Here is a 26,932-nt window from a genome sequence, read left to right as displayed (position 1 = left end):
AATCATAGCATGCTTTTGATCTGAAAGATCAGTGAATGTTTCCTGCATTTCTGAAATCTTTTTTTTTTCTTGCAGTTGGGCTTCTTCAAACGATCTGACCCTTACGGCACTGCCATGGAGAAAGCGGAACTCAAACCGCAGGCTGCCTCTGAGGCCTAAAAGACCACCAAAGCTACCAAAACCACAGTACCTGGCCATATGATTGCAACGGAGAATTGTGGTGGAATATGTAGAGTGGATTTTAAAAAAAAAAAAGGAAAAAAAAAGCAGTTGAAGAGTTACAAGAAAGAAAGACTACTGGAACTCCACTGTGCTGCACTAGAGGAAGACAAAACTCCAAAGATCTCAAAGCCAAATGAATGTTTTCTTTTTCTATTTTTAATTTATGTCTTTTTTGCTGGCAGGGTTGGACTGTTATCAAATGGAACTTGTGTCAATTCATAAGGCTAACATTGGACTGTACAACAAAAAATGACTTGCAGAAGAAATGCAGGCTACCGTCAACCTGCAGATGCAGGAAGATGGGTTTAATTTTATGGATTCTTGGTATGGATCATTTTGTTATTTCCCTGTAACTGCCTTATATTGGTGCTAATGATCTGATATGATTGCTGCCTCTGACAGGATATGGCCACATGTTGCTTGTGGCATCTAGGAGCTGTGAATTATGCTGCCTGCTGAGGCCTGAAAGTATTCTTCTGATATCTCCTAAACACATTTAATTGACAAAAAATTAGAAAACTGTTTATCTGCCTTTAGTAAAGGCAACATTAAATCGACAAATATTTAACAACAAAACCTGTTTTAAAGCTCAGATTTCATAGCTAATTGTAATTCAATTCCTTTGCTAAAATTTAAGTAATTTTAAATCCCAACTATTCAGAGGTGCTGATTCTTGCCCAATGCATGCTGGGATATGCTCCACCACTCCACAACTCTGGAAATTGAAAAAATATGCATAGATGGACATTTCTCACCCGACCATGGAACTGATCTCTCTCTGCCTCAGGTCGGTGGACAGTGCCGGGTTAAGTTGTTTTTGCACTCAAAGGAAATCTACTGATACTATTCCAAAGACACCAAAGACTGACTGACCTTCCTTTGAGTTCTGAATTTGACTCCTACTGATCACTTTGTTTAAATCCTGTATGTTTGAGTCGAGAGTTACCAATGCTGGCAATGTCATTGTTGTGTAGTCGACTGGGATGGGACTGGAACCACCACAGACCTGTGAAACCTCATGTAAGGCCTGAAGCAGTGTGGTGCTTCTGTCAAAACGCAGTGTTCTCAAGATTTAGTTTTATTTTTAATGTCATTACTCCTGCTTTGTTTGGATTGGGTTAATTCAAGATGGAAGCCTAAATGAAGCAAATTGTGCTTACGGTGGAGGAAATAAGCATATAATGATATATATTTTTTTTAAACTGAAGACATGACAATCAGCAATCCTGTAGCCTTGACAGTAGGCTGAAGGCAGAATGATTCTTTTTCAGCATAAAATGTGTGTTGCTGTGAGATACTGTATTTTTCTATTCTTTTTTTTCTCTTTTTGTGTAAACGCTGCCCATGCTTAAAATGAGAAGTAGCTGAAGCCATCCCACACCCAGAGGCTGCAGGGACGCAACGTTAAAATGCCTCGTGTTGGTTTCTTTTGACATGTGCATAAGGTTAATGTGTCCTTAATGTAAATACTTAGTGCTTGTCAGTTACCGTTCCAGTTGTGTGTGTTTACATGTATACATGCGAGATTTCATGAATACATGCATTTGTGTGGATGGTATATTTATGAATGTTTGTTTTTGTCTTATTACCTTTCCCACTGCCTAGTCCTTTTTATGCCAATCACATCAGTAGCTTGAGATAACTGAGCTTAACCAGTTCTGCGTTACTTTTCAAATTGATAGCATAAATACCTCTAACAAAGGGATGACAGCTAGGCACTGGGAACTACATGTTGTTTGGAAGTGCAATATTTATATTCACTCGTTTTAATATTACAGTGCTTTCTTTTGATTTATGTTTTGTTTGTGATTGATTTGTGATAAATCAGACCTTTACGTGTGAAGGTATGTGATGAACATGTAGCCAAATCCTTTGTTGGTGGTTCACTTGCTTTTTCTCACTAAGCATTATTTCAGGTGTGAAAGATTTTGTTTTTCAAGGATTTTTCCCACTTCATATGTACTCACCACTGCAGGACCTTTCTGATCTCACTTTTTGTAGCATAGATTTTCATAAAAATACAAGCACATTTCTGGTATGCTGAATTAGTTCGGTGATTTATGTGCTCTGGTGTTGCACCTGTCCAAACAGCATCATACTGACCGTCTGCAATGCATTTGTTTGCTTCATTAAATTCTCTTCATAAATCCCCTCGTAGTTGATAGTTACAATTTTCCAGATAGTCCACAAAATTTGCGTTTGGAAAATTACTTTTATCCTAAAATGTAGTCAGACTTTTTTTTTAATGAAACACAGAAAATCATTATTTATAATGATGGGATCATTTTACTTCTTCCTCCTCAGTTACATCAGGAGAAAGCACTGGTTTCTTCATTTTGTTATTTACATGTCTTAGCCAGGACTTTCAAAAAGGTGTTGTAAATATTAATAAGATGGAGAATTGTTATTATCCTCACCCCATATTGGGGAGACCCTTTAATGTCAGGTGGAATGGGGGCTCTTTGAAGGTCAATTTTTACCTGTTACGGTTTGTACTTTAAATAAAATGATTCCTTTTTAAACATTTTTGTACTGTCATTAAATACACATTAGTGGGAAAATAATTTATTTAGAAAATAATATACGAAATTATGCATGTCAGTTAGTGCCAAACATGATCTGATACAATATTTTTAATGCAAAAACACTTGTGCACTGACCTAAAGTGGTTAATTGTGGCACAGGTCTGGAGAATGTGTTCTTATGGCAGTTTTGTGAAAAAAACAATGTGATTCTTCCACAGACAGCAGTATAAAAAACTTCACAAAATGAATTTTGACACCAAAGACAAGAATACTTCACTGTACATCATGTTGTAACATTTCCTTTTGAAGGGATCACTTGAAATGTTTAGACACCAGTGTGACATAAGGCTTTCTGAATAACCACAAGTCCTGTCAACACAGAGTCAGGGCCACTGGAGCTCATTTCTGTGCACAGAGCCCATTTTCACTGTCAATGTTTTGCTGTGCAGAAAGCTTCTCCAGTAACGTCCAAACTCCTTAAGTAACAATGAATTTCCATGGGATGCTACATCTCCAAAGGTCCAGTTCCCACCTCTAATTGAGATAAGTTTGGAGGTTTTATTCCGTTATACAGAGTTCATTTTTCGGCTGTGATTTTGCTTCAGTTTCACAGTCCTTGCACATTTTCAGGCATATGTCCTAGCAATCGATTGTTCTCGATAGCTGCGTCAGCTTGCGCTGGTTGTCAATCACCTTCAGGTTTTGGATATAGTGCCGGATGTTTGTGGAAGTCCGCAGAGGAAGGGTGTGATCTGAATCTAGAAAAGATTAAAATCATGCCTGAGTCTGCATATGTTTAAGTTTTTGTACTTTTGTACAATCAAGGTTAAACTGAACCTTCTATAGATCTTATGAAGAAAATATTAAAAACTGTCAAATGGCATTAGAGATGTGGCTTACATGTAGACAAGCGAGTAGCAGCGCCTTCCAGAAACATACGATCTGCCAGGCCTCTCTGTGGAGATGAAGGCACTGCAGAGGGAAAATAAAACATTATCTTACCTGATGTATGCACAAACCTGCATTGTATGTGTTTACTCCAACATACATGTGAATTACTTCCAACTTTTCCTGAATGCATACAGTCTCAAAGATATGAAGTCAGTGGGGCCGATCATTTTGCTGCCAAACTATCACTTACCATAAGGTTGGCTTCTGCATCCTCGAACGATTTTCACTGTTTTGGCAAGCATTCGCTATGACAAGGTGAGAAAAGAAAACTCTTCAAGTCAGTCTCTTACTTAGGATATGATTTGTAAGGAAACAATTACATAACATTTGAAAATACCATTTCCATACCATTTTCTCAAAATTGACCAGTTTGTCTACGTAGTTTGCGTTTCCCTCATGGATAAATGTCATGTCTAGATATAGGAAGGGACAGAAGCAATTAGTATCCTAATAATACAATCAAACTTTTCAGTGGATTTGCAACTTATTGACTGCTGGTGTCTGTTACCTTTCAGCAGCAGAGGCATGAAGGGAATGTAAGGAGGACTGAGTTTAGCTATAGCCAGTCTGTACGCCCTGTGGTTGCGTGAAGGGTCCTAACAGAATGAGCGAGCATAGCACAATCAGACCATTAGAAACCTTAAAGAAAATATATTGTTTAGGACATTTATAAAACTTATTCAAAGCTGAGCACATAGTATAATTTACCATGAGTCTCTCGAGAGAACAGTAAATCCTTTTTGTCTTGCTGGGTATTCTCTGTAACAGATAAGCAAACATTGCAAAGTCAATTTTAAAGTATTTGTTTAGTGAGTGTGGCAGAACATTTATTATTATCATGCCTGCTGCCTCAAGGGGGCTCTCACCTCCCAGGTCTTGTAAAGCCTCTGAATTGCACTGTTGCTTAAGCCAAACATCACAGCAAAGAATGAATTTAGATTCTTCTGCTCCTTTAATCTGTGATGGAGAGGACACATGACTGTAAATAAAGTGTAGTCCCTGAAGTGATAAAGTGGATAAAGTTTAAGATGGGGGGATAAAAGTAAGTACAAAGGTCCTGCCCGGATACTCACAGTGACAATACCTGTATGATTACAATATATGATATTAAGCAGGATATTAATGTTTACTTTATCAATTTCTTTTTTTGGTATAAGACCATGCTAACTCTTCTAAACGTATACTATATACAAAAAAAAGTATTGGGCCGCACCTCAGTGGATTTTAAAAAATGAGTTGGCCTGGATCTCTTAGTTTCAAAGAACGAAAATCTTAATGCTTCTGCTTACTAAGACATTTTGGACAATTCAATGGTTCGAATGTTATGGTAACAGTTTGGTGAAATCCTGTTTCTGTTCCTGCACGACTGTGCTCCACTGCACAAAGCAATGTGCACATATTTCACACATTTCTCTGTGAACCATAAATGCCAAACGTTTGCACCAAACCATCTGAGATTTCAATGAGTTGCTTACTGGTAAAGTAGATGCACCTATGCTATGAATCTGAAAGTCATAGGTGACTTCCTTGTTGTGTCATTACATTACATTACATTACAATGTGACATTGACCTTGAGGCTGAGGTCACTGAGATTTGAACTTCTTTGAGATTTATAGTAGATGCACCTATGGCATGAATCTCAAAATCCTACGTTGCGTCATTCTTGAGTTATCGCAACCATAAACTTGACTGTCCACGCCGCCCACCCGGTAGGGTGATGACAACACCCCATCAGCCTTTTAGGGCCGAGAAAAAGGCAAGACATGCATGAGGTCAGTAGGTAGGTTTCACTGTTGAGATGCTTATTTGTTCAATGGCCAAACTGATGGACTAGCCAACCTGCTTTGGCTAAATGTATGGTTTATGCAATTAATTCTTACACGGAAGCAATCTTGATAAACTTCTTGAGCAGCATAGCACGTTTCACAAGGTCTTCACATAGGCACAGCTCAGTCAGTACCCAGTGCTGCACCTCATTAAAGCGACGCACAAACCGCTCCAGGTTAGCCGTGATGGCTCCAGGGAATTTGTGGCGCCCAAAGATGTAGTAGACCAGCTCCACCTGGAGAGACACAGACAATGAGTCACAACCACTGGCATAATTTAAACACACCGTGAAACAAGCAGACAGGAAGTCTTTTGCAGGTATCTTTTGTTTCTTTAGAAATGTGAGGCATGCAGGAAATGACCCAAATAATCTGATGGCAAAGATGATACTGGTAGATAAAAGGTGGTAAAGATTGAGAGTCATGCAAAGTTCTTTGTTGCATGAATGCTACTGTGAGCTTTGGTTATGTATGTCAGTGAGCAAATAAACAGCTATAGTTGTAGAGGCCATGAGATACAAAACACAACTACAAAGAGAAATCCACAACATTTAGAAAATGCAACAAAAACAACAATTCAGAGAAAAAAACAAACAAATGCAGAACATTCCAGAACATGCATAAAGAATGTACAACAGGCAAATACACCGTTGAGAAACAAAAAGGCTGCAAAACCAAAAAGGAAATGCTGTTATAGGTTCCTTCGCCACCAAAACAGTCTACTCCTTCCTGCATGGTTCTTTCTTCTTTCTCACTCCCATCAGGCTGTTTGCTCAAAGGGGATTACCAGATCATTGTGTATCACTCTCTAATGTTGTAGGACTTTTATCTTACAATATAAAGTACATAGAAATAACAATTTTTGTAAAATATGCTATATAACTCAAATTCAACACAATTAAAAGTTAATTACTAGTTAATATAGTGTTCTGAAGCAGTTTTGAAGCAGTCGATTGGTAAAATCAAATGAAACATCAATCATAGCTGCCAAGTTACCTCGTGCATGGCAGTGAACAACTCCCAGTCATAATTGGTGAGCTCACTGGCAATGTCTTTAGAAGACATCTGTTCAAGGATGTCAGCGGTTCCTTGCTCTGGACCCTGCTGCTCCTTTAGAGGTGTCTGACAGAGAGAGAGACGGCGCAGTGGCAGAGAGAATGAAAATCATCAGGAACAATGTTGTTCAGGTGAACATTTAATGACTCGCCTTATGGTTGGGGTTGCTGCTTTGAACAAAACCATAATATGAAAAACCATAATAAACAACAAACATATTTAGAATATATCCGGTGAGTTAAAGCCCCTCCTCATTTTCTATGAAATATAATAGGATAATACTAATCGTTACTAGTTCATGCCCATGCTACAGTACTTTATGATGAAACTCTGCTGTGAGATGAAAATGACACGATGCTTTTACTAGGTGTTGCAGGTACATAAATGCAAAATATAGGTTGTTTTAGGTTTAGCTGCTAGGTAGTTGCTATGAAACATAATGATATTGTGTATGATTCAGCATTTGTGGCTATAAATGAGATGTTACTGTTACAAAATTAAAATGATAGGATGTTTTCATAGGTGCTGTACGTGCATAAATGCAGAAAACAGATCCTTTTAGCCTGTTGATAGTTGGTTGCTAGGCAACATCATAATGTCTGATATAGAGAACAACCGGCAGCAATATCTGATGTAGATAAAGGACATAGGATGTACCTGTCTTCCAAGTCTGGTTGCTCAACCCCTGATTGTATAGGAGGAGTTGGTGGACAGACAGACAATGAGTTCATGTATTTTAATAAGTGTGTTTTAATAAACTAAATAGACCAAAAAAACGATAAAGAAGTTATGGAAGAAAACAAATCCTCACCAGTTGTTCCACTTCGCTGATTGTGCAGATGAACAGTCTCTCGTTGAGTCCCAGGGCGGTGTAGACTGCAGTAGCATCCAGCTTTAGCTGAGCTCTTTCTGTGTGCAGTCATAGGAAACAGAGTAATTTTCACCGTAATAAAAAAAAAGGAGAGCATTTGAAATTCTGTGAACACAACATAGGTTTAATGACAAACAGAATTACTCATCTGTTAGTACATTAGTCTAGCAATCTACGAAAAACTGATTATTTTAATGAAAAATAAGTGTTGATTCTAGAAAACAAACAAAAAAAACCATATGACTAACGCCTCCCACCTCCTGTGGAGTTCATTTTGATGAGGACATGATCTTCTCCAGCTTTTCCTAATGCTGACATTATCTCCTGTACAGATGTATTCACCGGCAGCATCAGAGTGAGAGGTTTGTTGTCTGGCCTGTAGATCTCATACAACACTAAATCAGAAGAGGACAGAAAATAAAATGTCACATCATGCTAATTTGGTGATTAATTTAAAGACTAATGGCACCCGTTAAATTACTGGATACTGAGATTGTTGTCCTTTATTGACATATTGCGTGATACACACGTCACAAGCACTGATTCTAAACCCTTTTCCCAACATCTGTCATCATGGCCATTCAGGTGTTCATTTAAACTAACTCTAACCTGGATATGGACTTCAGCTTAGCATTTAAAACATTTTTGACTAGTTTTACTATTCCATCAATCAATCAATTTTCCTGTAGACTCCTGGTGGAGCATAGGGCCGCAACAACACCACGCCAACGGACTCTGTTCTGGGCCATTCTCTTCAGCTGGGTCCACGTCATTCGGGCGGCCAGTCCAGTGCTTGCCTTGTGAAGTTGTCGGATGGTTTTCGGAGTGTGTGGCCTATCCAGCCCCATTTTCTCTACTTGATGTCTTGACCGACCAGGTTCTGGCTGGTTCTCTTCCACAGGTCTGTGTTCGAGATCTTCTCAGGCCATCTGATGTTAAGGATGTGTCGCAAGCACTTGTTGATGAAAATCTGTATCTTGCTGGTAATGGTGTTGGTCAACCGCCACGTCTCGGACCCATACAGGAGGACTGCTTTCACATTGGTGTTGAAGATGCGGATCTTGCCACGCTTTCTATTCCATACTGCTATTTAATGCATATAGTGACCAAGTTGAACTTTATATTCAGTATTTTTAGTGAAAATTAAACATGAACATCTAGCAAAACTGTTTATACTGTTTAGCTATATTTTAGACACAAATTTAGCCAGGTTTGATTTTGAAGTTGTTGGTACAGATAGATGTAAAAGTTTATTGTGTATGATTTGCCATCAATTTCAGTCGTTTCCTTTTTTCATTTCTTTAAATATCCCCCACTAGACTTCTATCCTTATTATGGAGGTGGGGGTGGCTGTAGCTCAGGTGGCAGAGCAGGTCAGCCACTAATCAGAAGGTTGGTGGTTCGATCCCAGGCTGCCTCCTGGCTGCATACCAAATATCCTTGGGCAAGATACTAACCCCATGTTTGCCTACTGGTGGTGGTCAGAGGGCCCGGTGGCGCCAGTGTCCGGCAGCCTCGCCTCTGTCAGTGCGCCCCAGGGCAGCTGTGGCTACAATGTAGCTTGCCATTGCCAGTGTGTGAATGGGTGAATGACTGAATGTAGTGTAAAGCGCTTTGGGGTCCTTAGGGACTGAGTAAAGTGCTATACAAATGCAGGCCATTTATTATGGAAATTTGGTTTTCTTGATCATTGTCAGCTGTAGTGTTTGAGCTTTACTCACCTTTATCATGTGCTTTGATTGGTTGTACCCTCCCCACTGACTCCTCAAAGTTTGAAAACCAATCAAACTGGTGGTTCTGCCAATAATATAAAAGGCGACTCAGTGACACTTCAGTGACATTAAACTTTCTTATGGCAGTAGAAAGATATTTCATCAAACAGTTTTCTCCTTAGAATGGATTTCTGATATAACACTCTGTCACACTTTTTGGCAAACATCCCAAAGGGTTTAAGCTCCAGTAGGACTTGTAGTATAAAGAAAAACTTTCATTTTGGCCTTTAGCCTCTGTCAGGGTTATCAAAAATATACTGCAGATACAACTTTAAATAGAACACATTTTAAGCAGAGAGTTTAAGTAGAAAAGACAAGCTGTGATATATGTCTGGTATACATATCCATCAATCCACTCAAATGTGTATTTTTGGGGAGGAAATTTTATTTTTAGTAGAAACTTATTCAGCATACATATTCACCAATGGATATAAGGCCAACTGGGCCTTATACCTTATGAGCCCCCCCTCAAAACAAATTAAATATGTCATGGCTGTGTCCAGGCAGGCAGGGATAGAGGGCCCAAATGCAGACTCGAAAAGGGCAGATGTGAGCTTTAACAGCTTTATTGCTGGACACAAACTGAACTAAACCGAGAGATACAAACATAAGCTAAACCGGTAAGGGAGACAGAACACACAGCTTGGTGAGGGTACGATGCGACGACGAGCAGTAGAAGACACGGACACTAAATACACACACTTGGTAACAAGGAAGTGGTGCACAGGAGGGCGACACACCTGAATCTAATTGCTCAAGGGAAGTAAGACAGAATACACTAACCTGAGACACGGACCCTCAAAGTAAAACAGGAAACACACAGACAGACCCTCCAGACACAGACTCAGACACACGATACTGACTAGACAGGAAAGGTGGGACCACGGCAGGTACAGAGACACCGACCAGACACTAAACAGAGGGAGCACTGAGTACAGGGACCAGAGACATGAGGAGCACAGGAACCAAAACCTGAAGAACTAGAAATACAAAACAGAAATCAAACCCTAATATATATGAACCAAGATGAAACCAAAGACTAATAAAAAATAACAATACAAAATCCAAAACACTGGGTCACTGACCCAGGACCGTGACAAAATATGGTAAAGGATTGAGAACTGGTTTAAAACCATAGAAAACATACTATTAAAAAGTGCTAAATTATGATCCAGTTAAGGAAAACCTTAAGGAGTTGCTACTGTAAGAGAATTTTCTTGGGCATGATATCTCTGAAAAAGGGCCAATTTTCTTTACTTAATGGGTTGTTCCTCATACTACAAGTGTTGCTGGAGCTTCAGCCTCTTAAGACATCTGCTCTTCTCCATGCACCTTTGAAATAGGTGAAGTTGTGCCAGAAACCTGTACTTTGTTTCCACACACTTTTGAGCAAAGTCAATAACTTACCCTGCTCAGTGACTGATAGCCATTCTCCAACCTGAAAAAGTATAGAAGAATTAAAGAGTTAAATAGTATGCGAAGAATATCTATGACTTGTGAATTGTTAAGAAATATGAAACATTATCTGATAGTGCGTACACTTTTGTCCTCCTCCTTTCTCTGAAGTCCTTCAGCACATTGAACAGTTGTGAATTCGCTGCCATGTCTTTCTTTAATCTCTGTTTCAACCCCAACATTAAAATAAAAAGATTGATGACAAAAACATACTGACACAAAAATCACACAGTGATATGTTTAAAATTTTAATTTATGACTTTGAGGCTGAGATCTCACCTCCAGAAAGTCCAAGGCAATAGGGTCTTCTTTCAGGTGAAGGCCAAACAGTGCCACCCACTGGCCAACCAACTTTACTACTTTCTGCTTAATGTTGAGAACATAGGCAGTCTTCTCCTGCTCTGAGCCCTCAGCAAGCTGTGCCTGGTAAGTGCAATGTTGGTTAAGGGTATAACACATAAGACCTGAATTACAAAGTAAAAACAACATTAACTATAACAATTTATTCTGGTAATAAAATGCACTGAGAAATCCATTATATTACAAACACAGAGTATAATACAGCTTTGTTTGACTATAGTAATTCTCATAAACAACACTAGCTTCACTGTTGTCAGTATAAATGACACTGTAGGATATTGGTGCTGTAGTGCAGGACAGAGCTGGCTGGAGGGCATGAAGACTTTGTGGGTGAGCAGGAAGTCACTCACACAAGAATCTGCAGGGACACAATCATCACCATAATACAGTGATTACAAAGTAACTGACTTTGTCTGAACATTTTTTTTTCAACAACAGAAAACAGGTATCTGTAATCTTAACAGTGTCACCTATAGCATCATTTCCATTAGACTCCAACTTTATTGTTTCCAGTAGGTGTTCCAAGATTTTCTCAGGTGTTCCTGACATAACTGTGTACCTGCAAAAAGCAAGACAGAAAAAAAAACAAAGAATACCTTTCAAAACCTTGTGTTTGCCTTACACTGGTCCACATAAATAAAGCAATAAATTAATTAAAAAGTATTTGTTGTGTAAATGTTGACTGGTTATCTCCTCAAAAAGAAGAAGCACAAAAAGTCTCTTGACGTAATCATTGCATAGTTTGTCTAGCAGACTGTGTTTACAACACTTTGAAAGTTCTTAGCTGTATATCACAGCTGCGTAGACAATAGCGCTCTGTCTGTTTCAGATCATAGCTTTACTGTGTTTGCTTAAAACACTTCACCTTCCCGCACATCTCTAATTTCCACACCCCTCTTTCGCTCATGATGCTTTTACATGACGCTACCTCATGTTATTAACTTTTGTGTACTCTCCCATACTTTGTTATGCTCTTGTCTATTTATGCTCTCCTTTTTTCTCTATTCTTTCCCTCACCCCTCCACAGCCAGCTGATTGCTGCCCCTCCCTGAGCATAGTTCTGCTGGAGGTCTGTTTCTGTTAAAACCGAGTTATTCTTCTCCATAATCACCAAGTGCTTGCTCATGGGGGATCGTCTGATTGCTGGGTTTTCTCTCCAACATCAAAGGATCTCTACAATGCAATATAAAGTGCCTTGAACTGTTTTGAATTGATTGCTATATTAATCAAATTCAATTCAAAACTGAATTTGAGGGCACAAAAAGGGACTGAATGTTCAGAGAATAAATGTTCTTTTCAATTGTGTAGATTTACAAGTAAAGAGAAGAAACTTGGAAAGAAGTTTAAACGTAATCTAAATAAGAGTCCTGCATCAACTTAATTGACCTTCATACTTGATAAAGTGGTTCAAGACTGATAACAAGTCACTCAGAAAGGCAGGGTTAAAGTCCGCCTATTATATGAGTGTTAGGTAATACTCCATTAATAAACGGTTCACCACATTTTAAAAATATGATGTAAGTAATCATCACTTATTGTCAGTGGCAGTGTTAGTATTAGAGTCATGCATTATCAGCCCACACCCAGGCAAAGCGTCTTAATGATCATAAACCTACTTGTAAATTAACTGCAGTATTTTATAGACGTTAGTAGGTCAGAGTCGCTTACTTGCTGCTGTTCCCTGCTCCTCCTTGTTCAGTCGAGTCTGCACTCTTTTCCAACACCAGCACAGTCTTCCCGTGCTCTTCCAGTCGTACTGTATTAGCCTCCACGTCCTGAAGGACAGAGGAGGATGACAACCAGTTTGAAAAGTTATTTGAAAATTTGTGTGAATCTCACATCTCTTCAATTGTCACATGGGGCTACATGTGTTCAGTAAGCACCCGATGTCTGACAGACAACTTCTGGTGATAAAAATGCAGTAAGAGGAAATCCAACAAACCTTGAGGATCCTTATGAAGTCCTGTTTATCAACACGGAGGAAATGACAATTGTCCTCTCGCAAGATGATGGTGGCGGCTCGAGGTTGCTCATTTAGCAAAGCTAGTTGCCCAAAATCCTCACCTTCATGGAGAGTAGTCACCAGACCCTATATGCACACAATACTCTGAGCTATACAGCATACTTGAAATCAATTGCAAAGGGTTTTATTAGAGACAGTGGGTTTTATTAATTTGGAACCACTGGCTTTACCTTCCCGTGCGTGATCACATTTACAGAGCCTTTCCAGATGATGTACCAAGAGGTTCCTTTATCCCCTTGACTGAACACTATATTGAAAAACAAGCAGAAAGAAACCACATCAGTCAGTCATATATCTTTCTAACCATTACAACTCCTAGAAGATCACACCTTGAGAGCACCTTCCTTAAAAGTACTTTGTTAAATATAGCTTTAAGATTAAAGAAATGGGTAGGATTGAAGAGAAAAAAGACCTGATGATCTTCTTTCCCGCAGTAAACAAAGAAATTAATTATAACATTAGACGGTCTGAATAGTCTTAATCTTATTTTCTGGAAACAATGAATGTTTCACAGAAAAAGATGCTATTTTCTGTGCATAAGAACAGTATTATAGTGTGATTCAGCAACACAATGAAGCTGTGTAAACTCACAGACTGTTCCAGCTTTGGCATGTGATTCAAAGACGAGCACTGCTGCCAGCTCCTTACGCACCTACAGGCACAGCAGGACAAGAACAGACAGAAGCGCACTGATACCTTCTGCTATCATTGTTGTAAATGGGTTTTTCTTGATTTTCACTTTCATATTTCCGGTGTATTTTTAACATTTCTTTCATGTGGCATAAAATACAAAAGAAAAATATTATGGTTGATGTATGCAAGTAGAATACTGTCTTTTAAAAAAACATATTTTAATAAAATATATCAGATCAAATCCATGGTTAACTATCACGAAAACTTGATAACAGTTCACATTAAAAAAAATCAATATGTAGAGCCTTTAAAAATGTTAGGGGAATTTATAGAGGCTGACTGAAGAGGAGAGATGAGCGGCAGCCTTGACGTGGAGCAGCTCCTCGTAGATAACCTCCAAGTCCTCGGGACTCCTCTGACTGGGGCTGTAAAAAAAAAAAGGAAAGAAGAAGAACATAATAAGCCAAACAAAACAAAATGCAGTAACTTTGCTAGCACCTTGAACTTGTTGTAAGACGCTTTCTGACAATACAGGTTATCATGAGAAAATGCTTATGTAACAACTAAACAAACTGACCATTTACGTAGAATCATAGTGAGCAGAGCATCAGGACCAAGCTGAGACAGCAGAGACAGAGCTTCCTGTAGTTCATCCTCTGAATCCTTCTCATTCGATATGTGGTTAAGTCCAAACTGGGAGTCTTGGAAGCGATAGAACTGTGTGTCCTTGTCGAGGAAATTCAACTCATGTTTCACTTTGATTGAGACAAAACACAGAAGAGAAAATAAAACCCTTTAAATGAAATGCAAGAATGCGGTTAGACAACTCCAACACACATGTTGCTTTAGAAACAACAACGAGGCAGATGAGTAAAGTTTTAGATAAGTTTTATGCCAGTCATTTATAAAACTTTAGATAAATGGAAATAAATGCAAATGCTTTCTGAGTGAGTTCCTTCATTTGATGATGAAGCATTTCTGTCCTGATTGGAGTGGTCTCTTCCAGGAAGACAGTGTCTCATCCAAAGAGCTTAAGTGGTTAGTGAACACTTGACTGACTGAAATAACAACGCAAAACAAATGTCATGGTAGACTCGGTCACCAGATTTCAAGATACTCAAGCATGTCTGGGACATTTCTAAGTGCTGCCAAAAGCATTATCATCAGAATACATGAAAAGTAATTTGTTTGGACATTATTCCACATTCATCTACAGTTTACAAGAAGCCCTAAATTCACCCAACACATGACAAGTATCCTTCCTATTTTTCATCAAAATACTAAATTCTTCAAAACTTAGCTCTTCAGTTCTTACCATGGAGAAGTATTCCCTCATCCACTAAGACCTGCCATATTCCCACTGCCTGACTTCTTGATTGGAGGCCTTCATTTTGGGTCATCAGCCAATCAACAAGGTCCTTACCGGAGCAACATTGCCTATGAGAGAAATTTGCATGTAATTTACAGACACTGTTACTTTTAATCATGAACTAAATCACATCGCCAGAATAGGTACCTGTATGTTTTGAGGTGATGCTTTCTATCTCGGATCAGACCAGGGTTCTTCTCAATCATGACACTATATACTGATCTGGCTGCCTTCACCACGCGATCTGAGAGAAACTTGATAAACATGAAAGATAGGTGAAGTGACTAAATCATAAGGGTGTTGTGTTTTTTATAAACACAATTTCTGCCAATTTTTGGGATGGCGAAAGGCCGAAGTCAGCAAAAGAAACAAGTGCTTGTGAAAGTGAGGAAGACAATTTCCCCCTCAGTTTTGAACAATGTTGTGTGTGGAGACTTCTGTAGGTGTTGGAGTGTAATGGAGTGTTTGTGGGGGTTGCATAGGTGTCAAAGTGTAATGGAGTGTGTGTGGGGGTTGCACAGAGGTGAAAATGTGTTAAAGATGCAAACTTAAACGCTCTGAAACTCCACTGACTTTCCAGCTTCTGACTCTGGCCTGCACAGAGCAACAAAAAACTGTATGACAACTCTGAACTAGTTTCCCTTTAACCTGCTTTGATGTCCCCACCACTCATTCTCAACAGCACACACACACACACACACACACACACACACACACACACACACACACACACACACACACACACACACACACACACACACACACACACAGTCCTGCTTTCATATCTTAGTGGGGACATCCCATTGACATAATGCTTTCCCTAGCCGCTTACCCTAACCCTAACCATCAAAAATGAATGGCTAAACCTAACCATAACCTAATTGTAACTCTGACACTAAAACCACATTATGAGTCTCAAAAATGCCTTCAAACTCATGGGGACAGGCATTTTGTCTCCATAAGGGCTGTTATGGGGACAAACAGACCACACACGCACACGCACACACAAACACACACCCAGACACACACACACACCATAATATAATGGGTTGCATTAACCTAGACCATAACTTTAACCTAAACCCAAATCTTCAAATTTAGTGAGATTATGGGGGCTTTCTTTTTGTCCCTATAGTCCCAACAATATTGGTAATACAAATACACATAGCTGCACATAACACACTGAGGTCAGGTTTAAACTCACAAAGACCTGCACACAAGGGTGCACAACCTGCCAGCCACTCATGCAGAAGCAAAGCTTACGTAACAAGAATGTGCTTTGTTTGTGGCTGAAATTCAGCTCTCCAATTTTAGACCTTCTCATGCTTTATGCTCTGTATTTTGAACATAAAAGAATTGATTTAAGCTACCACCCAACGATATTTACTGTCTCAATAACTGACAGTCGCACAAACTTTAATTCTGCGCCTCCCTGGTTGACTCCCACAGGTCTTGTGATTACATGCTTGACACAGGCTGTTGCCTATTTGTGCTGTGGATTTTCCCCTAGACACTGTTGTTTGTCTAAGGTGGTGACCTGGAGATTCACACAAAATCCAACACGGATTACTTCCTATATTCTTTTCTTAAGAATGCAATGCAAAGAAGCCAGCAACAGAAACTACTTTCTGTCTCCTGCAGGTTTCTGCAATTCATTCAGGATGTAAAAACACCTACTGTTTGACTTATCTGCTGACATCATGCCTTGATGACTCCAACACAGCCATTGGTTTTCCCTATTTAAAGTGGGCCATAACACATCCTTGGTAAATCCAAGTTCACACAAAGTTGTTAATTCTAATTTAAAATTGCAATTAACAGCTGTAGGCACAGTGTACACTTTAACCTATTGCCCTGACACTGGACTCTTCCCAGACCTGACATCAACAGAGTAAATGCGTCCTGAGGCCTCTGCTGTGCCCTGCTGAAGTTAGTGTGTCGTGAGGTCACTTGTATTCCCAGAGGCCTATTTTCCCCTGGGGCTCCTGCAGTCACATTCTCATGCCTGTCAACTCCCAACTTATTTTCTTGATGAGGCGACTTTCCATTACCTAACTCATTCCTTACAAAAACAATATCAAAAGCCATACATCACTGTGAGCCCTCTGCTGCTGACTATATGTGGTTGAGTCTGCTTCCTGAACTAGGCCATCTAATCCCATTATCTGAGAACTACAACACACATGTAACTGTTTCTAGTGAGTGAAATTAAAGAGCAAACATTTTTCCCACAGGTGCGCCAGTCAATGACACAGAGTACAACACACACTCAGCCTGTGCATAGCAACCGGCAGTGATGTATATGCCATCTATAACAGTTGGACAGGCGGCCATAATATATTCATGACAGGGCACTATTCTGTTGTTTAGGTAATTTTAAAGTCAGGAACCTACATTATTAGGTGATTTATGACTAAATATGTATAGTATAATACTCACGTGATCCATACTGGATCATACTCAAATTGTCAAGGAAATGATTCTAATCTGTGATTATAAATTACTACAGCCAATTTTTGCAGGGCCAGGCAAAGAACAGCTGTTCTATAGGTTGTACAGTTTACTCAAACATGCTAGATGCTTGAGAAAAGCTTGTAATAGTCTTTATCACAGCTCAATTGGATTATTTTTTCTCTGTCTTATCCTTTTTGACTTAAATCTGATTGTGACTAAAACCATTAGTCATGCTCTTTTAAAATGTTTAATTTCATGCCTTTGTCTCATTCAGTGGAATATTGATGAGTGCAGCAATCACTGCATGTCTCCTTTGTAGGCGAGACATTTCTCTACTTTCTCTTTGACCTCAGTGGGCTGTGTTGTGTGAGAAGCACAGAGTGAGTTGACAAGCAGCTTCATCTTTGGGCTGATTTTTACCCCTCTCTTTCTCTGTGAGAAAAAACAACAACGCCGCACTTCTTCAGCAAACATATATACCACAAACATGGGTAAAAACGTACAGTGAAAAAAAAAGCTTTTCAGAGATTATAGACAATAATAGTGGCCTTAAACACTTATACACAAATAAAAAGGTATTTTTGATCAACACCAACAGACAATAAATTTCAGTTTCAATTTCATGTTTAAATTGGAAAATGTTGGAGCACAATCAAACTTTGCTTATTAAAAACACAAATCCTGTACAGTGCTATCATAATGTATGATGCTCACTACTGACTTTTAGAATCGGGAGCCAACATTTGCTAAGCAACAATAACAAAAAAAACCCCAATGAGGTTAGCAACACATGCCTCCTGCAGACTCAGTTGCTCTGTCCTCTCTCTGTGTCTTTACAAACCCGAAAATATTCACAGGGTTGATTATTTAGGAGTTGAAAGATGCACTTTCTGTACTACTCTCTACCTTTTCTGTCGCAGGGAGACCACTGAACCTAAACAGAAGCCACTTTCCCTGTCAATTCTTCTTATCAGGGTTTTAAAGGTTCACTACTTGGCATGCTGTTGAAGAAGCTGAGATAAAGCAGCATGAGGGGCCTGGACTGAGTTAGGTAGGACTCAGGAGAGTGGGGAGGGTCAATTTATTGTGGGCCTTGGAGTGCTCTTTAGACTCCTTATGACTGCTTGCCCCTGCAAGGAATGTGTTTTTTTAAAACTCGGTTGAGTAGTAATGCAGGATATTATAAACAACAAAAGAACAAGTTCAGCAGTTTGAGAGGATGCAAGCTCTGCAACTCTGAATTATACTGGAGGTCAGTAAAACTAAAGCCACCAGTGCAGTGAAACCTGTCAAAGGCTAACTAGAGTTTAATCAGCTAATTAGTGACAACCAACAATAGATCTCACGTGTGCTTAAATGATCTTTCAGGACGGGGGTGAAGGTGTTTACACTCTGCTTTAAATCTTACCTCTGCTCTCACATTGTGGTTCTTATGATCAGAGTGAGAGTTTCAAAGCACCACTGAAATGCTGTTAAATGTTGGCATACATACCTGCTTCATAGTGTCCTTTGAATTCAGAGCCTCTGGCAGTGGAGTCTGGGAGAAACAGAAAGACATACTTTATCCCCAGTGAACCGTTTCTCCATATCTAAAACCTCTAAAATAAAGAAAATAAATTGCTTGGGAACAGCATTCCACAGGAACTAGCTGGGCTGGTTGTTGATGACAATCTTGTTGTAGCTAGGCTGAAAAAAATACAACCAAGCTGGACCATCGAGATAGAACGGAAAATTGTTTTCTTTTCTTTGGTATGAAGGTCACTACAGATGCATTATCTCAACCTGTGATGTGCCATTGTCTCCAACATGGTGTGGGTGGTTGTCAAGTGTGTGTAATGAAGTGGGAGGAAAGAGTATTTAGACCTCGGCAACAGAAGGTACATGGTTAAACTCTTTGAATTTCATTAAAGCAAATATTTGCTTTAAACTACAGACTATCCTTTCATGTAAAAAGTAATTGAACCTGAACATTTAAAGATTAATATTGAAGCAGCTGCCACAGGTAGACAATATTAATGTTTTTTCATTACACTCTTGAAATGCTGACTTAAAAGAGTCAAATCATTGCTATCTCTAACGTCCTACCATGTAAGAATATTCAACATTCCCACGTTTGTACTTTGGCCCAAGTCAGACTTCCCCTTTGTTGCTTAGATTTTATGTTTTTATGACCATCTTGTGGCTGGTGTTGTCTGTCTGTATTCCCAAGGTAATTGGGTTCAGTGTAACTAATTGAAAATATAAAGGACACACTACGTTTCAACTTGCCTCACAGTTCTAATAAGAAACTAGTGTCACTTTAATACAAATCTCTCTCTTTCTATTGAAATGATGGATTGTAAGAGTTGTAACAAAACAAAAAAAGGTATATATGTAGAGTAATCACGTGACATAGAAGACATGTAAACAAACAGCAGCTGATGTGATTCTTCACATCGGTGATAGACATCTGTTTCTCTGCTGCTACTGCAGACAGACTTTGTGGCATGTTTTATTTGGCCTGCTGTACAGGCAGCTACATCATGTGATATTAGCCGGAATGGCTGATTGCCATTCTTTAAAACTGAGTAATAAAAAAACTCATCAGGTCACACAGCAAGTCTGGAGATCTTAAAGAAACATTAAAACTGGACCATAATTTAGCTTTTAACCCAATTGCTACTGAATGGCAGTAACTCCATAAAACCTTATGCATAGCATAGCTAATTTATGAGCCAATCAAAACAAACGTGCCGTGTAAGTTAAAAACATTTGGAGAACATTTCAATATCTGTTAGACAGACACACTTAGGAACCCTTATGTATGTGAGGTATTTTTTCTGCATTGTGTCCATGTGTCAGCACTGGTATGCAGGAGCAAAAAGTCCAGGAGGGATGCTGCAAATGATGACAGCAAAATGAGCTCAGCTGTGCTCTTATCTGCCTCATGTGCTCAGAGAAAGAATCAGCTTAACCTTCAGGGCTTATTACTAACAACACACGACAATGAATAGAAAGATTGGATATCACTCTACTGCCAAACAACTAAACAGCTTTGAGTAAAACCAAATACAGCATACAGGCTTGCTGTTACCTGTTACAGAGTCAGATTCCACTAATGTGCTGGTATAGCACAAACAATATTTGAAATGCACAATGCACAATGTGAATGCATGCATTTGTCAATTTTGCATTTAGGATGATTTAGCATGTTTTCAAGTTCTGTAATTTGTCAGCTTTAAGATATCCCTCGGTTTTATCCGGTTCAGCGATTCTTCTGACGTTCAAAAAAAGATTGATACTTTTATCCTTCTAGATTAATTAAGCGGTTTGGGTGTTGTGCATCATAGTGTAAGGTAAGGTAAAAAAAAAATCCAAAGCAATTGTTGCTGTTCATGCAGAACTTTTAACTAGTTCACGGAAGTATGACACTGATATTTGGCTGGTAAAAGCAGGCAGTTTGGGACACAGTCTCTGCACGTTATCTTTGGCCTCCTGATACTTAAAAATCAGGTAAATTTAGAAGACTTTCAGCACTGTTATGTGTCTTCCTGTGACCTGGAAACTAAAACCTCCCTCATTTTGCATTCTTCTACAAACTCTTCTGTAAACTGAGCAAGGGTGTTTCAGGGAACGTGAACAATAAACAATGCACTATTTATAACCCGAGGTAAATAATAATAATGAAATATGCTTTGTTACCTTCCTGTGTCACCACAGCCAACTGCTACAACAATAGAGGAACCTGCTTCAGTCTACTTGGAAGCATTCCTGAATATCTACAAAATGCAGAGACTCCAGCTGATTTACATAGTTGAGGCTGCGCTAATTTTATTTATTCTGTATATGACTAAAACAGCTGCTTAAATTGGATGACATTCCATCTATTTTCCCGGAATCAACTGATGATAGGTTTTCAAAAACTAAGACAGTGGCAAGAAATGCCACCACAGTCAGCCACAACCAAAAGAGAAGGGCTAAAAATCCTTGGTCTGTTTAATAGCCCAAACATCAACATTAATAACAATGAAAACAAGCTATAATAATAATTCAGAGGGAATTTTGAAAAGTTAGACTCATGAAAATGCTGATGTCAATTAATTTGCTCTAACTAACTAATTTGTAGGCTTGTTAGCTGCAATTGTTTCTGCTGTGGTTTCTATAATGAGGCTAGTACACAGAGAAAGTACAGCTGGGAAAACTAGTAAATAGAGCAGTAAAGGCAGCATAGTGACATCAAATAAACAGAGAAGTGCCACAAAACTGTGCTGTACTCAGTTACATGTACTGTTCACACAACCACACATTTTGCTCCCAGATTTTCAGAAATGTTCTGTCACTTTTCCGTCTTTCATATTTCAGCACCAAATCTCGAAGCTTACTTGCAACATAAAGGATACTTTTAGGGCCTTTTAGGCAACATGTGTCAGACATTTAGGAGATACCAATTTGCATATCAAATTATGATTACAGTCTTTTACAAGCGCAGTAGCTCTACCAGCAGTGATTTAATATGAACTAAAGCAAATGACATCTTGGAAGCCCTATTTTGTGCCAACACCTCAAATTTATAAGCTTTTTATGTTATTTTATTTTTTCTTAATGAACGCTAAGCCTTTAAGTCGTGTTACTTTGGAAATGAACGGATCAATAAAAAAAGACAGTGAATTGTCTTTTTCATCAGTTATGATGCCATCGTAGTCATCATTCTCATCTCTTCTTATCCGCATATTGTGACACCATGCAGTAAAAGCAATTCTTGCTTATGTTCCATGAAATATTCCGCAGTCGTTTCGCTTAAGTAAATGTATAAATATTAAAGAGGCATACCCAGCTGATGCCCCGTATTGTCTGTTTTTCCACCGAGCAGCGGTCCGGGAACACTTGGTAATTGTGAGTCCGAAAGAGATGCATCTTGTTTCAGATCAAAACAACCGACAAACAAGTTTCCCAGTCAGAAGATCTGCAGCTCGGCAGCTCTACACATTATTCACGGCACAGTAATCTGGATAGCCCCGTCTCACACTCATTACTGCACAGCGGCGACTCAACACGGCGACAGTGTGAACTCATAACTCCGCATTTTGTCCTCCTAGTAATTCCAGGCAGGTCCTGCATCAAACTCAGATCTTGATGCCTCATTGAGGTCGAGTCGTGTACTGTTCAGCCATCCCTCGCGGCACAGGCGCACTGTTGCTGCGTTGCGTGTGTGCGCACTTTGGCTTTTCACAAGGAACTGCATCAGAGAGACTGCCTCTTCTGGCAGTTTTACCACCTAATTAAAAACGGTGTTTGACTTACTTAGCTTGACCTCGTGTGGAACCTTAACATTTTGTCCTTCTGTTAAAACACGTCAGCGAGTAGACAAATATGATGTGTATATTTCAACTCAAATTCACTCTTGAAGGCTAGAGATGAAACTTTCAAAGATGTCAAACCTTATTCAAACAAGTCTTAGTCAAACAAGTAACTTGCTAAAAATGTGCACCCTTTCTGTAAAATAACTGGCTTATTTGTTACAAATTTGCATCATTTCTTGGCTGAACTGTTAAAAAAAATGGGTGAATCCACACAAACATTGGGGTCAGGGGTATTAAAGGAGGTATAATGTTGCATTAAGGTACTATATAATCAAGTTAGTTTAGTACAGTAGTTCAGGAAAACACATAAGCTGCAGCACGTTGTATAGACCACACACTTATCAGGTTGTCCAGCTGCCTGGCTCAACTGGGTCTGTAGGCAGAGATAAACTGCTTCAAGGGCAGAAAGTAATTTAGGTTTGAGGACAACACTTAATGCGTTTATGCAGTTCTAGTTCACAGGTGTTTGTCCTTTGGTGTTGAAGTATTATGTACCCATTAAAGCTTTATGAAATCATAAAATTCATAACAGGTGTTCAGTTTTGAATGGATTTTTCAATATTTCTTTCTGTGATTCAAACCTTACACCTGTAGTTCACACTTTTGGCTTTTTTGTGTTCGTTTATAGATGCAGGTGACTTACGTCCCCCAACTCTGGTGTACGCCGCCTTGGTGGAAAACTGCTGTTTCTGACGTAGTTCTCCATCAAGAAAATAGCTTGAACAAAATCTGTGTGAAGAAAAAAACAGCATAATAATTTTATTCTTTAACAGTCGAGAAAGTAAAATGGGAAGGTAGTGTTTTCTCTTGTCAGTTAATAGCAAAACAAACAGATATAAATTTGCGATGTCTTACATAAGGACAAGGAGACCCTTTTAAAAACTTAATTTCCCATGTTCTGTTATAACAGGATCATGTCTGTGTGCTGCAGGCTGGAAAAGTTATGCAAGAATTGTTTAAATCCCAGCTATTGTTCTAGTGCAGGGCAGCCCTTCCTGTACTGACCTCAGTGTCTGAGTCACTTTGCCAAACCTTTCCACAACACACACACTGACCAGAACATCCATGTTTTCCATGCTTGGCTGCAATGTGAGCTGTGTGTTCAAACCGCCTCTTTTGTATGTTTTTATTAAAAGCCCAGCACCTGTTGCTGACCTTTACTGTAGACATTACTGCTTCCATCTTGGAACCCTGTTACATAATCGTGTGGTGAGTGAACGGTGGCTCTTGGAGTACAGAAAACTGTACTTTAAAAGGTACCGTGAGGTACATTTGCTCCGAATGTTCAGAAAAAAGAATGATTTCTTACCATGTTTAGACCTCCTTCGAGTCATGACAACACTCCAGTCACAACTGTCTCAAAATCCAATCTTAAAAGTAGCCAAGCAATCAAACCCAACCAAACAGAAAGTACCGCTGAAGTTTAGTCGATAAATTTTGTGTTCTCTGACTAAACTGTGTGTTTCTCTGTGTCTTGAAAATGCCTCACAGGGGCTCTCTGATGCCACATAAAGAATGTTCACAACCAAGGAATCCAGTTTTCCTTCTTATGACCTCCTGCGGGAATTTAAACACAATAGTTTAGCTGATAAGGAAGAGCATATTGCTACAGTCTGGTTGATAGCATCTGAAAAAGTGACTGTCTTGATTGTCTTCTGTAAATAGCAGCACATTACTGGGAAAAACATTCTTTCAGGGGATTGATGTTTTGCACCAAATATCAAAAGACCTAAGCTACACTTAGACTATGATCAGCTTTCACCCTGAAAACCCTAAAAATTCAGCAGTGGTGATTGCTTTCTGGCCCTGGGATTGAAATCAAATCTTATTAACTCGTTTGCAGATTTAGGTGACCTTGTTTTAGCTTCAGAGAATATAACCAGCAAAAACTCCAAGTTTCAAGGTAGACTGAATTTAGACTGTTGACACCTTGAACTCTTATGGACCCAGGTCTGCATTGCGTAACCACTGATATCACATTCCAGGCTGGCACTTTGAAAATAAATGCTGCCCCCTATTGAGGATGCACATGCCCTGCAAAGCAATGCACAGGGTATTTAGAAATTGAGCAACTCGCTGATCAGTTTCTTATAAAGAATGCTCAAAATGAAACAAAAAACCGCAGGCATTAGTTATAGAATGTTATAGACTTAATTTTATTACACCATTAAACTACAATGGATTGCTTTATGTGCAGTGCTTCTCTCTGTGTTTCTGTCTCTAAAGTTGTATTTATTTGTGTGCGTATGTTTCTATTTAGATCCTTCGGGAATGGGAGTGGGATTTCCTGCAACACACCCATGGAATGTACTTTGCCAGTAGTCTTTGTTGTGACTGTCTAGTGTCTCTCCATACACACACACACACACACACACACACACACACACATAAACACACACATGTGCGTGCACATACACACATTTTCCTTCCTTTATCCAAGCCAGTTAGCAGTGACAGGGAAATACGTGTTTGATCTGTTTGACCTTATGGTCTATTGAGGGCTGAATCGGAAAGCAGAGCACACATGAGCAAAGACACTAAAGCAGTTGGAGACAATATTTCTGCACCCACTGCAACACTTTCACCTTTGTCAACCACGTTCTTTCACTTCTAATCCCCGCTGTGCAGTCACATGTTGACATTTACATTGCCGATTTAGTTTCAAACACTAAAAAGCAACAAAATATTTAAATATATTATTTGGAGAAAACTAGAATTTGAACACCTGTGATGGAAAAGTGCCTTTATAGACTGAAATTATCCTTAAAACCCATCAGACAAATCAGCAGGGACTTTGTAAAGCACAAGATATTCTGATTAAAATAGACATATAATATTCATGAATTAGCACAATGAACCAAATGGTCTGCCACAATTCTATACAATCCTTTGCTCTGCAATCAGTAACTCACCAGTGTCGCAGTCTTATAAGATTCTTCAGTTTGATTACTTCAGTGCTTTAATTTGTCTGCTTTCCTTTTCTAGCCTTCGCTTCTATCATATGTCTCTCAGTCAGGGTACTTTATGTGAGTTACGGGGAGTGCTACTGGACACAGCTTCCCGTGTCTTTCTGATTGGTCCTGAAAAGAGTGCCCGGGGGCATGGGCTTAGTACAGCACTGATACATGGCAATGTATGTGAGAATATGAAGACAGAATTTGAATCTAAGCAATGTAATTTGCAGTTCATCAGAACTAGGTTATGTGGTTTTCTTGTTTAACAGTCTCAATTGTAGACGAGCTGCAGACAACCACAGGAAATCTATGAGGCTCAGCTTCTGAGAAAAAAATTCTGTGCTCTTTACTATACATCCTTATCACTGTTCCATTCATAGTCAGATTTTAAATAAATTATGTTTTTCCATGGGAAAACTGCTTCATGCCTGCCACTGTCAGCCAGGAGCCATGATTTACTTTGAATATAGTCTTTGTGTCTTTATTCTTTTCTGTGTGCAGCTGCATTAACACGTGTCCATTTGTGCAGGAAAATACTTTGATATATTTGTCTGACCTTCTGACCACATAAACATTTGAAATTTTTGCTCATAAACTTCTAATGCATTAAACAAAAAGAAAAGAGACAAACTAAAAATTAATCTCAGCTGAGTTAGTGATTTTTGTGTTACCAAAATGCAAATGTATGAACAGCACTACAGCACTATACAAGTTATAGGGATTTTAGATGCTTACATTCTTATTTATCAAAAGTACATCTGATCAAGCATCATGCATGACAAAAACCTTCAACATAAAATTATCTTCAGAGACCTGATCAAGTAGGTCTGAAGTTATGACACTTCTTCTCCTTCTTCTTTCAGGAGCTCCCTTCAGGGGTCACCACAGCGATTATCTTCTCCTATCCCTAGCATTCTCTTCTGTTACCCCAGCCCCCTGTATGCCCCTTTTCAATACACCCATTAACCTTCTCTGCAGTCTTCCTCTTTTCCTCCTACTTAGCAGCTCCATATTAATATATCCCTATTCTTCCTCTGCACATGTCCAACCCATCTCAGCCTTGCCTCCCTCACTTTGTCCAGAAACTGTTGAACCTGAGCTCTGCACCCTCCAGCTTAGCC

At 39.2% G+C, this 26,932-nt stretch overlaps 2 protein-coding genes across 4 annotated transcripts in view; one reads left to right on the top strand and one right to left on the bottom strand.

The window, feature by feature from the left end:
* The window catches only part of itga5 (integrin, alpha 5 (fibronectin receptor, alpha polypeptide)), a 32,744-nt gene extending 30,000 nt beyond the window's left edge, over positions 1 to 2,744 (top strand). Inside the window, exon 30 of the mRNA XM_063465089.1 lies at positions 76 to 2,744. Within this exon, the coding sequence (XP_063321159.1) occupies positions 76 to 159 (84 nt within the window). The 3' untranslated portion in view covers positions 160 to 2,744. The remainder of the gene's footprint in view (positions 1 to 75) is intronic.
* On the bottom strand, positions 1,293 to 25,875 carry rapgef3 (Rap guanine nucleotide exchange factor (GEF) 3). Of its 3 annotated transcripts, none has more exons than XM_063465091.1 (28): positions 25,770 to 25,875; positions 23,501 to 23,586; positions 19,011 to 19,055; positions 15,212 to 15,318; positions 15,011 to 15,132; positions 14,273 to 14,450; positions 14,036 to 14,120; positions 13,654 to 13,714; positions 13,233 to 13,309; positions 12,982 to 13,128; positions 12,708 to 12,814; positions 11,510 to 11,598; positions 11,319 to 11,397; positions 10,959 to 11,109; positions 10,764 to 10,843; positions 10,632 to 10,662; positions 9,174 to 9,249; positions 7,710 to 7,847; positions 7,393 to 7,490; positions 6,522 to 6,647; positions 5,580 to 5,761; positions 4,565 to 4,655; positions 4,407 to 4,457; positions 4,207 to 4,294; positions 4,047 to 4,111; positions 3,889 to 3,943; positions 3,648 to 3,719; positions 1,293 to 3,505 (listed from the first exon to the last, which is right to left on the bottom strand). In XM_063465091.1, the coding sequence occupies exons 2-28, from the start codon at positions 23,561 to 23,563 to the stop codon at positions 3,387 to 3,389; spliced, it is 2,583 nt and encodes an 860-aa protein (XP_063321161.1). In that variant the 5' UTR covers positions 23,564 to 23,586; positions 25,770 to 25,875; the 3' UTR covers positions 1,293 to 3,386. The 3 variants fall into 3 exon arrangements, with proteins under 3 accessions (XP_063321161.1, XP_063321162.1, XP_063321160.1); XM_063465092.1 differs by lacking the exon at positions 25,770 to 25,875 and adding an exon at positions 23,713 to 23,726; XM_063465090.1 differs by lacking the exons at positions 23,501 to 23,586; positions 25,770 to 25,875 and adding an exon at positions 22,328 to 22,730.
* Positions 25,876 to 26,932: the final 1,057 nt, after the last annotated feature.

This window comes from Pelmatolapia mariae, linkage group LG20 (genome assembly GCF_036321145.2).
Source record: "Pelmatolapia mariae isolate MD_Pm_ZW linkage group LG20, Pm_UMD_F_2, whole genome shotgun sequence".
Classification (NCBI taxonomy): Eukaryota; Metazoa; Chordata; class Actinopteri; order Cichliformes; family Cichlidae; genus Pelmatolapia; species Pelmatolapia mariae.
The sequence above is the reverse complement of the archived record's forward strand: the minus strand, read 5'-3'. Positions and strand labels throughout refer to the sequence as shown.

Bases quoted from the DNA above. Each gene is read 5' to 3' on its own strand.
- rapgef3 (XM_063465090.1), bottom strand. From the start codon at position 22,411: ATGCATCTCTTTCGGACTCACAATTACCAAGTGTTCCCGGACCGCTGC. The intron at 10,663-10,763 runs GTACGCACTATC...ATACTTTTTCAG, and splicing joins GAAAGGAGGAGGACAAAAGT to GTTGGAGAATGGCTATCAGT. The intron at 4,458-4,564 runs GTGAGAGCCCCC...TATCTGTTACAG, and splicing joins GGCTTTACAAGACCTGGGAG to AGAATACCCAGCAAGACAAA.